Source organism: Mesoplodon bidens (genome assembly GCF_964165515.1).
Source record: "Mesoplodon bidens genome assembly, chromosome: 5".
Classification (NCBI taxonomy): Eukaryota; Metazoa; Chordata; class Mammalia; order Artiodactyla; family Ziphiidae; genus Mesoplodon; species Mesoplodon bidens.
In genome coordinates, this window is record NC_138161.1 from 105,435,599 (window position 1) to 105,451,362 (window position 15,764).

The 15,764-nt window shown below is 43.9% G+C and overlaps 1 protein-coding gene across 1 annotated transcript in view; it reads right to left on the reverse strand.

Moving 5' to 3' along the window:
* The window catches only part of P3H2 (prolyl 3-hydroxylase 2), a 156,332-nt gene extending 148,492 nt beyond the window's left edge, over positions 1 to 7,840 (reverse strand). Inside the window, exon 1 of the mRNA XM_081235664.1 lies at positions 7,176 to 7,840. Coding sequence (XP_081091790.1) covers positions 7,176 to 7,649 — 474 coding nt within the window. The 5' untranslated portion in view covers positions 7,650 to 7,840. The remainder of the gene's footprint in view (positions 1 to 7,175) is intronic.
* Positions 7,841 to 15,764: the final 7,924 nt, after the last annotated feature.

Below are 15,764 nucleotides of genomic sequence, written 5' to 3' on the forward strand. Positions count from 1 at the left end.
TTCATTAGAGTTATTGGGGGAATAGCATTAATCCAGGGGTCTGTTTATGAGTTTCCCAGGAATGGGCAGAATAGTAGTGCAAGGAATAACATTGCAGAAGGTAGCTTTTATTTTCAGGGTCTATCCCATTTGGCAAATAATGTAACTGGCATTCTATGTGTGTCAAATTAATTTTGTTAAGTTCGTGTTTTCACTGTGTGTCTTACAAATAGTGGTCATCAGCAATGTCACAGAGGTGGGAATTGGGGTTCTTAGATTCTAATCGTGGCTCTTCCATTAAATTGCTGGATACATTTGGACAACTTGACTCTTTTTCAGATTTTATTTTCCCATCTTTAAAATGGGAGGATGGGGACACAAATGTTCTATGAACGTGGCAGGGAGCAGTTGCAGAAAGATGGGGAGCCAAGAGGAGAGGGTAATGAATATCTTTCCCAACATATGCTCAACTCATGCACAGATCATATGGGGAAAAGAGACATAAAAAGAATTTCATAGAAGTAGATGCCTATGTCTGTGGAGCAAATTAAATAAGAGGCTGTATGGCCTTCATTTTATTAGAACCAAAGCCCTAACATTACCTCTACCACTAGCTACTTCTCTCCTCCCTTCATTGATCCCAACAACCCTCTCCTTTGAAGATGTAATTTCACTGTGTCGACCACTAGTAGAACACGGAATGTGAAAGGAGAGAGAGAAAGAGAAATAAGTATAGAAAACAAAGTAAAGCAGAGAGGGGTGTGGTCAAGTGAAATCAGCTTCTTCTGACTATAGCCTGCAGCTCTCCTCAGTACTAAACCCCAAAACTCATACACACGGCACTGAAACATACCATGCAGAAAGCTGACTACAAATAATTTTTTTAAAGATGTGTTTGGGCCATTTGGCAAATGAGGGCCAGCTCTCATGGAAATTACATAGCTAGGAAGTCAGACAGCAGGAAAGGAGGGATGCATAAAAGGACAGAAAAAGAATTATAGGAGAAAAGCTCAATGGAAAAAAAGACAGGAGAAATTATTTTTTCCTAATGAGAAATGCAAAATTTTCCACCAGACAACAGTGACTCTTGGCTAAGTGGCCAATATATCACGTGAATGAAAATGCAGGGTGGGTGGGGTAGTCCAGGAAGCAGGACCTTGTATCTGCACTGTCTCTGGAGGCACCAGGTCCACCGCAGTTCTCAGTGGCACCACTGATTCACCAGACTGCCCCTCAGGAGGTAGCAATACCCACTGCACAGAGTCTGGAAAAAGCACTGGACTATAAATGAAAATATCTACATTCCAACCCAGTTCCGCTTGCTGACCCTCCTCGATTTGTCATGGAACCTCTGAGGCCAGTGTCATCAGCTATTAAGTGACAGGGATAGACTTCTTCATGACTTCTGAGGTTCCTTCAAGCTGTAGCATTTTTACCGTTTTAATAATTATCACTCCTCACCCTTGCCTGACTGCATTTCTTAAGGAAAATACTTATCCCTCCCTCTCTCACCCCTGCTTCACTGCCCCAAACCAATTATTTAACTTGGAGAGAGAGGGTTGAACAAGATGCTCTCTTGGAGTTCCTTCCAGCTCTCTAAGATCTGGGATTCTAAGACACCCAAGTTTACTCAATTCCTTAGTAATACAAAAGAACCATTATTACACCAAATCCCATCAGTTTTCATTTTAGGTGAACCCATGCACTTTTCAGAATTTTCAAACTCCATCCACGAAGCAAACTGACATTTTATCAAACATTCCCAAAAGAATACCACACACCTATCCCTTTGGAGTTTATCACTGAGCAAATGATATTCGTGACAGAATACATTTGGTTCTCAGAGATGGGATCTGTGGAACAAGCAGTTTATTACTTTCTTTTATTAAAACTTGTAAAGGAATACCTGATTCGCCAGACTGAGATAGGAGAAAACCTGTAAGCAAGTGCTCCCCTCATCTAAATGAATTTTAAGCTGCTGTGGCACTGACTATTTGCAATCACAATGGATGACTGATAAAGAGCTGACTGGGCCTTCAAATGGTCAGCCTCCTGGAAGGAAACAATAGAAATTCTATCTCCTTAGCACACAGAAACTAAGAGCTGGCTACACAAAGAAGCTCCCAGATATCCTTCCTAAGGCGTGGGACAGAAAGATGATGACTAGTGGATTTTGATGATTCAAGCTCAAAAAAAAAAAAAAAAAAAAAAAACAAAAAGAAAAAGAAAAAGTCCAAATGTAAGAAGAAAAAAAAAAAAAGTCTCATCCTTTGAGGAAATAACCACTAGGAAACTTCAAAACAACTATTTCAAGAAGACAAAAAATCAACTTCCTATTTGAAATAATTTGGGGACAAAATGTACATAGTCTACATATAGTTAAAAAGAGATTTAAATATGGGATTTGGGAAAAGTTTTTATTCTGAACTAATAGAATATATATCATACACATGTCATGTGGCCTACATTTCAAACTTTTTTAAAGGCCTTCATCTAGAAAGAGAAAGAAGTTGATAAAGCAGAATAAGAGTGAGGAAAATCCTTGAACTTACTTTTTTTCTTTTCTAGAAACCACTAATAAAATAAATTATGGTCAAGAAAAAGGAAGTTTAGGGAGCTGACTCTAGGAGGGAGATAGAATTGCCTAACTTAATTGCATTTCCTTCCCCCCCGCCCCCAATCTTAAGAAGAAAAACAAAGGTCAAATAGCACAAAGCACCAACTTAGAAACAAAACATGGAGGGGCAAGCTTGTTTTAAGTAAAAAACATAAATAAGCAGCACTGGTTGTCTTTTTTTTTTTTTAATTTTTTTCCTTTTACTAGAACACTGAAAGAAAAACAGATACTGTCAAAGTATTCCTGATTATAAAGCTCACAGATAAAAAAAAAGAAAAGGATCTCGCTTACATTTGTTTAAATTCCACAAATGTACATAAAACAGGCACAGCGTGTCAAGAATTTTCCGAAGCATAGTTTTAGGAAATAAGGATTAAATTAGAAAAAAAAAATGGAGGGGGAGGGAAAGGAAGTTTGCAACATTAGCCGGAACTTGCAAGTAGAAGAGAATGAAAAGTCATGCAATCTACAGTCCTTCTATAACTTTCTCCCCCAACTGACCAGCCAGGAAACCAAATAACTAATTTGAGAAAACCTCCTGCCGCCACACAGAAATCTTTTTCAACAATATTTCATACACGAGCAACCAAACTATCATTCATTCAACATACACTGAGCATTTACTGCTACTGCCCCCTGTTTTAGGTATTTGGGGGGAATATAAATGCTGAGACCCAACTCAGACCTACTGAACCTAAATCTCCAATTTTAAATCACATTTTTAATGCCCAGGGGATTCATAATAATCATCCATCTGCTGATCTTCCAGATCTGGAAACTCCTACTTTAGGAGGTACAAAAATGACTGTGACCATTCTTGATCTCAAGGAGCTCACATAAGTGATGAACAAATATATGAATTTCTCCAAAACAAGGTTAAAAGTGAAACATGATATGAGAGGAACATATTCTTTACTGTGGACATTCAGAGGAGTGAGAAATGATGGATTGTTGGGGGTTGCAGAGGGAGTGAAAGAGGATCTCACAGAAATAGGTATATTTGTGCTAGTACACTTACCATTTGAACACATAGAGAAGAAGGTGGGAAAATCTACTGTTATAACTAATAATAATAAGAGATACATCTCCAGTGTTTCTGGAAACAGAAATGGGCCCTGTCCCCGCTGCTTTATATAAATACTCTCTTAAACCTAAACCAATCAGGTAGGTCCCATTATCTCCCCATTTTGCAGATGGGGGAAACTAAAGCTTAGAAAGTTTATGTGATTTGCTTGCAGTCACAGAGCTAGAGATTGAAGAGCTAAAGTTCAATCCCAGATTGATCTCATGCCAGAGTCTACATGCCTCCCAAAGAAGAATAAATAAACCCAGATGTGCAGAAGTGTCAGACACATAAGATTAAGTATCCATTGTTCCCTCTAGCTGAAGGATGGCAGAGTGGGAGGAGATTGGGTCTGTAAAGTTAAGGCACAGCCAGGCTGAGGGGTGCTGTATTCAACACTGTGGGCACTATGCAGAAGCAAGGGGAAACCAGTGAAGGTTTCCGAGCAGAGACTGCTCTGATACAAGCTTTATCTTAGGTTTTAGGCTGTGAATCATGAGTTATATCTTACAATCTGAAATAATAAAATTTGAAAGTTTAAAGAGTCTCACCCTGCCTTTAAACAAAAAAGTGTAGATAGGATCTAAGTGGAACTACCACCTTGTAGCTGTCCAGAGGAATTCTCAGCATGCCAGGGCTTAAGGAAGATTCTATAGAATAGCCCTTAAGATAAATGCAGTGAGTGTCTGTTACCCCACAGGACAAGGACTGACTCATTCCTGGAGCTGTCCAAATCTGGCAAAAGGATAGCCCTGGGGACTCAGCATTCCCTGGGACCTGAGGTGACTCCACGGGACAGTGGATGTGCACAGGCATGACCAATTATTGGCAGAGCCCAGACCCCTGACTCCCAGTCCTGTGCTCAATTCATCAAATTAAATCATATGTGACACTGGGTGAGCCCCTTCTCCTGTCTGGATTTCCCTTTCCTCATCTGTGAAATGAGAAATCCATCTCAACAGGCCTTAGATTTCACAATTCTCAATCTTTCCCTTCCAACACTCTAGCATAAAGAATTCGCTTCCATCAGTAGCTCACTAACTGGGATTTGGGGGAGGAACAGCATCTCCCAAGAGCTTCTACAGTTTGCAAACCCCTAGCTGAGAATAAATGTGTTTCCTTATCTCTAGGAAGTCTGCTAGTTCTGACCATATTACAGGATTCACAATTCTCAAATCTTGGCTACAAAGTCCTCACTGAATTCAATCTGGCCCAGGATTATTCTTTTCAAATGCACACTGGATCACTGATGTCCAAAGTAAGTAAGCAATACAAGGTACCATGATCATATGCAGGTATATGCAGGGAACCCCTCTATCATCAGGGAATGGACACTTTAGGATTCAAACCTGTCAGAGCCCAAAGATACTGTTATTTTGAGAGTTTTGTTTTGCTCTCAGAAGATTGTGTGTGTGTGTGTGTGTGTGTGTGCATTTATGAGTGAAATTCCCAAGAAGCCAAGCAAAGGCTAAAATTGTGGTGCTCTTGCGGGGAGGGAACACCTTATTCGATGTTCATAAAGATGCTCCTGTAAACTGCAACCCAATCAAAAATGAATTTCCAAAGGGGTAAGAAGATTTCCTCCTTAAGAGATTATCAATTATGTAGAAATTGTACCTATCGGAGTGGAGGTGAACAGGAAGCAGATGCAAGATTTGTTCTGCTCTCAGAAACATTGCCAGTAAAACAGAAATTAGCACATGAACTCACATATTTTTGAAAGGACTTCTTAAACTTCTTTGGCTCACCAGACCACAGCCAATAGTTCACTTCACAGAGCTACCTGTGAGTGACTATCTCCTGTCATCAATTCACTGAAAAAAACTGAGGCATGTTAAACCTATGGCTTCATCTTCTTTGACCTCCAACCAGGAGATGGGAGCAGGAGAATGATAAATGTTAACATTAGCAGTGAAGCAAGTGTAATTACAGAACCAAAGACACTCACATTTTGAGAGTTACCTCGTGGTTATTTATTTTTATAGGAGTGAAAATAAATATGCATTCCTTTTCCAGACCTGAGAAAGGAAAACGTGCCCAAGATGTGTGACAGAACAATCAGCAGGACTACCAACCTCACATCGGAGACTCCTGGGAAGACAGTATTACAGGGGGACCAAACTCGACCACCCACATTCTGCTCTGGGAACTAGCTTAGTATATCGTCGGCTGTCGGGTACTCACAGGCCCCTCTCTGCCTGCTATTGACTGATTTCTCTAAGACCACCAAAAACTGAGCCATTCATTTAAAGGAAAGCATTTATACTTAATACATGCCTCAGCAAATGCTTCAGGAGGCACAAGCAAGTAGAAGACAAATCCTGGAAAGGATTCAGGCTTTCTCCTTATTTCTTGCCCAAGATACTAAATCTAGCAACTTAGCCAGAGCACTGGGAGTTAAGAGTTAGTTACAGTTGTGATTTCCTGAACTCTACCCAAAACTGCAAATCTGCAGAGAGCCCTACCAACTGTGAGCTCAGAGACCTTGTGGGATGAGCTGCAAAAGACATTAGAATATCAGCACCTGGTGTGTATTTTCACCACTCCAGAAATGCAGCCTGGTCCATTGGCTGGCATGACAAACCAACCCCCAAAGCTGCCACTTCTCCAACAGCTGGAGAACAGACATGGATATACTGACATAGAAAGGCAGAAGGGGGAGAAAGTGTAAGTTCAGAGCAACATGGATGAGTGAGAGTGGGAGACTGAGGAACACAGGTTAAATTCTCCCTGCCGAAGCATTCACATAGATCTTCAAAACTGTGAATGTGGGGAAGATGTCAATATACACTGTCTGCCTCCTGGCACTAACTTCAGGCAAGTTGAATACACAAAAATAAAACCAGAAAGAGGGAGCATCTGGTGGTGAATAACTCAGTCCGATGCTTACCTCCAGAAACTGGAAGCCTTCTATCAAAGGAGAAAGAGTCAGCACTTCAGGTACTTTTAGTGAGACTGACCACACAGATTCACCTCTTCCATGCATACCTCCTCTTTAACCTTTGATCTTCCCTTTTTGTGCTAAGTGCAGGGGAAAAGACAGAGGGATGGGTTTCGGAGCAAGTCTACTTTTAACTCTGCTGTTTTGAGACCGCTCTCTTTTAAACTTCAAAGAAAAGGTGCAGACTTGTAGGAGGGATGAGGGAGCGGAGATGGGAGAGAAACTGGATGAAGCTAGACCAGGGAATGAAGCGAGAGGAGAACTTATACTAGGCCCGGCTCTACCAATGTTCAGACATTAGTGCTGAATGGGTACTTTAAACGTCTTATCAGTACAGTCCTCTTTTTGAGAGAGAAGTGGATGCCGAAAGAGCTAATGGCTTGCCCAAGTTCATCGAGTGTTGGTTACAGAGCTCGGGCCACCAGCTATGTAGGTCCACACATGAGACAGAACCGTTAAAGGAGACCCAGTCTGACTCGCTAAGGAGCAGCGCGCCGGCCAAGAGACGGGAGCCGCGGGGAGGGCTGGAGCGCATCCCAGGGCAGCGGGGGGCGTGAGGTGTGCGCTCTGGGTACCTTGATGTAGGCCCGCTGCAGGTAGTTGTAGGGCACTCGGCGCTGGAAGTCGCTGCGCACATCCTCGCTGGCGTGGTGGCGGGACGCGGGGCCCCCGAGGCGCTGGCTCTGGCAACTGCGGTAGCAGCGCGCCCGCTCAAGCAGGGCGCGGAAGAAGGGCAGCTCGGCCCCCGGGCCAGCGCCGGGGGGCACGAGCGGGCGGCGCGCGGCGCAGTGGCGGGCGCAGCGGGCGCGGATCTCCCGCAGGCGCCGGTGGCTGCGCAGCGCCGCTTCTAGGTCGCGCACGGCCACCTCGTAGTCCCCGCTGTAGTAGGCGGCCACGCCGCTGGCGTAGAGCAAGTCGAAGGGCTGCAGAGGCCCGGGCTCGGGCTCGCGCTCCGGGCACCGGCCGTCCGGGGGGCCGCCCCACAGCGGCGGCGGCAGCAGTAGCCAGGGCAGCAGCAGCGACAGCTGAGCCCAGATACGCTCCCGCATCCTCCGCCGCGGACGGGCGCCGGCCGGCCACGCTCGCAGTCGGCTCCGGGCACTTGGCGTCCAGGCCCCGTCTCCCGGCTCCGCGGGCGAGATCGCCGGCCCCGCCGCCAGCCGGTTGACCCGGGAGCCTCAGGTGACCGGCGGCGCTCGGCGGACTGAGAGGCGGAGGCCGGCTCGGACAGCCGCTCTTAAAGGGACGCCCACAGCTCACACGCTCCTCCTGCTGCCCGAGCCTCCGCGAGCCACTCGCCGGCGCTCAGCGCGCGCCCTGCAGGCTCCCGGCTGCAGCCGCCGGGAGGCCAGGGCCCTCACACACCAGTGCCAGCCAGAGAGCCAGCGCCGCTGGGGGCCAGCCCGCGGGGGGGCAGAGCCTGACGCGTGGGGTCCATTCGAGGTTGCGGAATGGACATGATTACTCCCTTTTTAGAGAGGAAGAAAAGCCGGCTTAGCGAGGATAGGGCTTTCATCATTTTCTGAAATTTGTCCGTGACCTCGCAGTTTGCAGCGTCCTTCACCTTCACATGGAAGCTCCCTCTCCGGCTGTGAGGAAAACCCTAGAGGGCCCGTTGGCCCCGTTGGGAGGCCTGAGGAGAAAAGTGATTAGTCCACGTTTATAGAACTGTGAAAAAGCGAAGGAAGGACTCAACCCTGGGCCTTTGGAATCAAAGCTTGCTTACTGCTCCTTCTCTTAGAGAAGGTCCCACCCTTGTTTCTCATCCCACTTTGTATGGGTGTGTGTCTGCGCATTGGGTCAGGGAGTAGGGACACGGGAACAGTGAATAGCCCACCTTTCTGTGCAGAGGAGGGCGTTACAGGACCCAGAGAACTGTTGGAATGGCTGTACTTACATTCTGCCTCGGTCAGTTTACCAACGCCGTAAACTTGCACAACTGAGCCTTAGGTTCCTCATCTACTATGGCAGACAAATATCCCAACACGTCAAACGGTTTTCAGATCTAAATTCCTTTTGCAAGAGTTGAACAAAGAGGCAATTTAATAAATCCAGTACTGGGCTCCCCTGGTGGCGCAGTGGTTGAGAGTCCTCCTGCCGATGCAGGGGACACGGGTTCGTGCCCCGGTCCGGGAAGATCCCACATGCCGCAGAGCGGCTGGGCCCGTGAGCCATGGCCGCTGAGCCTGCGCGTCCGGAGCCTGTGCTCTGCAACGGGAGAGGCCACAACAGTGAGAAGCCCATGTACCACAAAAAAAAATAATAATAATAAAATAAAATAAAATAAATCCAGTACTCCCAGGATTTAAGCAATGAGCATCAGTCTAGGACTGGGAAAGCTGACAGAAATGGGTGCCAGACTCCAAAGGACTAGCTGGAGGCTTTCCTGTTCCTCTGTTTCTCCTCCCTCTTGAATACCTTCTGAGCCAAGGTGTTCTCTTCTTTCCTGTTCCTTGGCTTCACACTCTCACAAGGATTCCTGAGAGCTTATGCACTGGACCCTTGACTCCAGCCTGCCTCCTGGAAACATTCCTGTGGTCTCCTAGTGCTTGTAGCAATCTCACCCAAGTCTCCCTGGCCACTGGGATGGTGAGCAAGAGGGAAGGGCAACAGGAAAGAACACTTATGGTGTAGCTGATATGAATTCCCCAAAGAAGGTTTTTCTGTAGAATCACCACTAGGCCCAGGAGGCTGCCAGAGTTTCATGCTCATTCCTTCACTCATTTTGTTGGGTTTGACCACTCTGGCCGTAAACAGCCTTGGCTCTGTAACTCCAAGGGACCCCAAAGAATCATGCTCTTATTACTTTTCTCCACCAAACCTCACTTATTTGGCTTATTCCACTGATGGAAAAGCTTCACCTTGGAGCTATGTCCTTAATACTTTGGATGTTCAGTATTCCAGAATTTGCACTTAGGTCATCTGCCCAGACTTTTGCTCTAAGGATTTGTCTCTCTTTTCAGATAAAGACTTTGGAGGCCGGAGTTATTAATCCACTTGTGGAAGGTTTTGAAGCATATTGGCTAGAAGTCCTGCTGTGGGACTGAGGGCAAAGTGCCAGGATGCTTTGCTATGGATTATCTCTACATTCCATGACATTTCCACATCATTTAATATATGTCAATTATATTTATATCTTTGGATACCTACTCTCAAAGTAAGTATTGTGGGGGAAAGGGCTATAATACAAGGGCTAGTCTAACATCTACTATATTATAGAAATGGCAGATTTTAGATTAGATTCAAAGTGCTATAGAAATGCGGAGCTTGCAAAGATGGCCTCTGGTTGAAGGATCTAAGAAACCTTAGGGGACAAATTGGCACTGGCACAGAATCAAAAGCTTACAGGTTGTAGCCATACCAAACTTTATGCTGATTACCAAACTGACATTTGCTTTCAAACCTTCTGCATGTCCTATTACCTTTTCTCCCTCTGTACAAGCCCTATCTGACTTTATAGAAAGTGTTCAATTGGCATCTCAAATGTGCTTGAAGATTGGAATCATTTGAGAAGGCAAAAATACTGATAACTGGTTCTCACTCTGAGAGATTCTGATTTAATTGGTCTGGGGTTTGGCCTGAGCATTGAGATTTTTAAATGTTCCCTAAGTGATTCTAACAGGAAGCCAAGTTTGAGAACCACTGGTCTAGAGTCAATGCCATAGCCCAAAGAGTAGGTCTATGAGTCAGGGCCCAGGTGCATAGAGGATTTGTGAGTCTGAGATGTGCCATGCCTCAGATCTCCCCTCCCCAAGAAGGAAAATCTGATCTGCCTTTTAAGGCTGAGCCAGAACAAAATTCATGACCATATGGTGACAGAAGCCACACAGGGTGGAGCAACTGATTCCAGGCAATACTCTACTTAATGGTATCAATTCTGTGTTGAGAAAGTCCTCTCTCACATTTCTGAATGTCTTTCTGGGTTTACTAAGAATGCACTTCTTCTTTACCTGGGCCATTTCTTAGACAACTGGGTCCCATCTCAGAGATTATGATTCACCAAGCCTGGGGTGGAGCCCAAAAATGTGCATTTCTAACAAATTCCTTGGTGATGCTGAGGCTCTTGGTGCAAGAATCATATTTTGAGAACCGTTTCATCAACACAATTCCTCATGAACAGTGGTACTCAAACTTTGTTGTGTATTCAAAAGCTAATTTAAAAACAAACTAACAAACAAAAAAGCCCAGAGGCCCTGGCTTTGTAATTGAATCCAGTCTGGGCCTTTATGTTTTTACCAAGTTCCCCAGGGGTTTTGATACCCACCAAAGTTTGAGAACCATTGCTTTAATTAGTGACTTTTTCAGCCCAGGAGTCATTTGGCAATTGTTGGTTTTCACAACCAGGGGAGAGAGTATAGTTGTACTGCAGGCATCTAATGGGTAGAGGCCAGGGGTGATGCTAACCATCCCTTGATGAACAGGACAGCCTCCCACTACAAAGAATTATCCAGCCTAATTTATCAACAGTGTACAAATTGAGGAACCCTGGGATAGAACATAGTTTGAGCACTGCAAGTCTTACTCAGTTCCCTTATTTTACAAATGAGGAAACTTAGGCCTACAGGTCACATAGATAGGCAGTGGCAGGAGTAGTATGCTTAATTTTATACACCAAAGTATAAAACATGTATGCTGAATGTCATGGAGCACTGGATGATAGTAGCTTTGCAAAATTCTTTTAAAAGAGAAAGAAAACAAAAATGCATGAAAGTAAGAAAGAAACAAATGATGATTTGAGAAAAGGAGCCATGGGAAGCATAAGATGTTGAAATTGCTGCTAAGGTGGGTATGAACTGGGAGCCTGCAATTTCGCTTTTGTTCTCCATTCCTTACAAATTCAGAGAACAGCCAAAGCACAAGAGAATCCATCCAAAAGCTCTAAAAGGGATTCAATCATTTCCTTTTTTTATTATCTTTGGAATGAATCTTGACAGAGGCTTGAATTTCCTTTTGACTTCTGTTTACAAGTCAACAGCATCATCATTGCACCCCTTGCTTTAGGGAACCTCCAGCAGGAATGAATTCAGAAAAGGGAAGATCTTCAAATGCTTCTTGTTTTCCCCAAATCAGCTTAGTTTTTGTTTTTGTTTTTGTTTTTATTTGTTTGTTTGTTTTTTTCCATAGGTGACTTCTCTCTTTCCTGCAAAATCTTTAGGGAACAATAAAAAAGTGTACTCAGACTTTAGCAATAGACTCAACTGACACTTTCCATAAGCAAATCTAACACTCGTTTATTTTGATCATGTGTAACCAGGGCTCTTGCTGACTCCAAACATCTTTGATTCCCTTGAAATGAAAGGAATAATTCTCACTATGCAACAACCCAGGCTGTTTAGCTGCTGTTGATGTGGCGGCAAGGGAGCTGTTTGGAAGACTTTTTTTCTTAGTCAAATAGGGTCACCTGAAGACTTTTCTCCTCCAAATAAGTTAGTGTGAAAGGCAAGCCACCAACAATCTGTCAACATAAGAGAGAGAGAGAGAAAAGGGCCTCCCTGGAAGGAAGAGGGATTTTTTTTTTTAAGAAAAATTAATATTTAACTTACATTTAAAATCAAACAGGAGCTGCCACATTCCAGGACTGTCTGTTCCTTTCCAACTGCCTTAATAGCTCTGCCCCTGTGCTTACCTTAATTCCTGATTGAGCTCTAAAATTCCAAATCAAATAAAACATTTGCAAACACTCTGTCCCCACACTCTTCTCATGGAGGCATTCCAACTCCATTCCTCAGGAGACTCACATTCTAGCTGAACAAGAAAAAGAAGTGAAATAAAGAATGATAATTATTCCCTAAATAATTTAAGCTAAAAACACAACTTAGATTGAAATTCGGAGAATCCAGTGGGCCCACCCTTATCCAGTGGGCTTGGTTGGTATCATGCCAGTTCTTCTCACAAACATGTAGTCATTTGACTTGCAAGGAAGGGTCTCTCTGAGTAAGGCATTCGTACTGTAATTTTACCAGTGAGAAAGCTGAGGTTTATAAATGAAGGATGACTTACCAAAGGTTAGTTTGCAAGTTACAGGGTCAGGACTGAAGCCTATTTATTCTTTCTCCCACTGCACCTCACTGCCTCTTTCTAGGCCTTAAATATCTTCATAGCCCCTGTCAAAATTCTGCTTGGGGGCTTCCCTGGTGGCGCAGTGGTTGAGAGTCCGCCTGCCCATGCAGGGGACGCGGGTTCGTGCCCCGGTCCGGGAGGATCCCACGTGCCGCGGAGCGGCTGGGCCCCGGAGCCATGGCCTCTGAGCCTGCGCGTCCGGAGCCTGTGCTCCGCAACGGGAGAGGCCACAACAGTGAGAGGCCCGCGTATCGCAAAAAACAAACAAACAAACAAAAAACCCTATCAGTGAGTGGCAAGTGAAAATAAGCTCAGGGCTCCCACTGATTCTGCATTATGGTGAGTTGTATAATTATTTTATTATATAGTACAATGTAATAATAATAGAAATAAAGTGCACAATAAGTGTAATGTGCTTGAATCATCCCCAAACCATCCCCCCACCGCCCCAGGTCTGTGGAAAAGTTGTCTTTCACGAAAACTGTTCCTGGTGCCAAAAAGGTTGGGGACTGCTGAGCTAGAGTCACAGAATCATAAAATTTTTCTGCAGAATAAATGTGGACAAGGTGTGTGTATCTGTGTGTAAAACCATATGTATTGGACAGAGCCTGAACATGACTGTGAACTCAACTTGATAGGTGATCTAATGCCTGTCGAAACAGTCATGACCATGAGAGTAAATAGGTTTAATTCATTCCTACATTAGAGATGTCAGATCACTGTTTGTGGATGCAAAGAAAAACCTTACCCATCAGAAATTCTGGGAGAGATGAGACTGTATGCCTGAGTGATACATCATTCTGAGGTTACCCTCATGCCTTTCCTATCTTTAAGACCCACCCTCCCATCTCCATCCTTGAATTCTTCACGTGAAACACCACATTTCAGGCTCAGCCCTGCTGTAGTAGCTGGAGGAGGTTTTCTCCCATGGCAAAGACAGCTTCACTGTTCCTCAACTGGCCTGCTCTGCCCTTGAAATCTGATTTAGAAACTGAAACCCATGTCTTCTCCTGTTTGAAGATATTTGGGTTGATAATCACTTCTCTTTTTCCAACTTCAATTTTGAAACCATTTGAAAAGACTCAGAAATGGAAACAATAAATACCCAAATATTACTTTGTTGCTGAAAAGCAGGTTTGGAGAATATGGGTTTTAATACGCAGTAAATGACCTTTCTGTTCCTTCTGCCACCCACGCCCTGAAATCAAACTACCTGCCTATGCTCAGGCCAAGCTGGTCAACTTCTGAAATATTAATCTAGAAATTTTCTTATCATGACAAATAAGGAGAATAGGGGCTCCCCTCCAACACTCTACTTATCTAAATAGAATAATTATCACCCCGTTTCTTCTGAAATGGGGCCCCGCTTGTTCCTGCTTGTTCTAACTGAGGCTATTTTCAAACCAGTCCCCTATTCCCAGCTTTTGGACATCACCAACGGCAGTAAGCTGTCTGGACCAGTGCCTAGTTCTTGTTGACGGTATCCTTAGGTCTGCCGTGGTACCCATCCTCTGTCTCTTACAGTCACCCCTGATGTGGACTGCTTTGCTTTTGGACACCTGGCTGAATTTCATCCTGTTGCTTACTGATTCTGTATTTCTAAGCCTGGCCTACTAAAGTGTTTCCATTCTGTTGTCAGACCTTCCCTCTGTATCTGTTTTACCCTGCCTGTGACTGGTTCCCAAGCTGACACTGGGGCCTTTCCTGGCTACAGCAGAACTGTAGGTATTCTCATCTCTCTGGCCTCAGCTTCATAGGGAAAGGATGGAGGAGACCACTTCAAAATGAAACATATCAATTTCCAGCAGAAACAGACTGTTGCAATTTCCACATTTTGTTGGGGACCTAGATGGAGAGCTAAATGTAGAGAGCACAGGAAGGAATATAAAGGTATCATTTGTTTGGTAAAGAATTTACATTAAATTTGCTCATAGCATTAAACTTTTATCTTTGTTCAGGTTCAGCTAATGCTAATTGAGGATTCTGAGCTGGAAATATTTTGTGATTTTATTTGATCCTTGGAGTTGGAAGTTGGGGAGAAGTTTTGGATATGTGATTATATAAACTTTACAAATAAAGAAATTTGGGTAGAAAAAGTTAAAAGTTCACAGACCAAATAAGTTAGGGAGTTACGACTTGAGTGAGTCCAGAGCCCACTTTCCTGAAGCTCTCTTCCTTCTCCTGTTAGGGTCTCTAGACAGGAATTTCTTTTAGTACCTTCTGACAGAGGCTTTGTTCTAGACAACTTCTCCAGCCTTCTGGTAGCCATCAGATTCAGCTTCTGGTGGGATCATAGGGAAATAAAAAAGAGCCAAATATTTGGGCAATAAAGCCTCAGCTACTAAGACACCCTGAATTCTAGAGCTGGGTGCCTGCCTCTCTCACACTGTCTGCTTTGCCCACTGTTATCACCATTTCCTTCTTTTTGGACCATTTCCAACAATGTCCATGTCAGGTATCGTCCAGCCTATGGTACTCTGCGTGCTGGCGTCCCTGCTTCTCTGGAGAGCATTTAGATGTACCTCTGCCAGGACTGCTGAGCCTTCTCCCCGGTTCTGTTCTCCAAGGTCTGATAGGTATTAGCAGCCCTACCAAACTGCTGGAGGATGAGTTATCTCCAAGTCTCAAGGAGATGTATAGTCCTTCCCCGCCAGCCCCAGAAATTTCAGCATCTCATTAATAGCTTTGTCTGTGGCAAAACTAGGATAAATTGCTTTTGAAGTAATAAAATAATATATAATTTTTATCTTAAATATCTATAAAACATAATTGCCCCATCTTTTACGAAAATTTCATTTGTAGACACAAAGATTAACAACCTATATGATTTACTACCAACTATAGAATAAAAGGAAATTAAGTAAAGAGGCAACATATACCATATATATATATGGGAAACTTGAGAGGAAAGAGAAACAATTTCGTTTTCCTTTTGAATAAAGAAAAGTATCCTCTGCAGAATTTTTCAAACTGTTCAATAAAACTTCGTGATCAAAATAAAATTATCAAAGCTAAAATACCAAAATCCATGTTTTTAAAATAGATTATTTTGCTTACCACATTGATTTTAAAGAATTCATTCAAACAAAAGCATTGGCAGAACT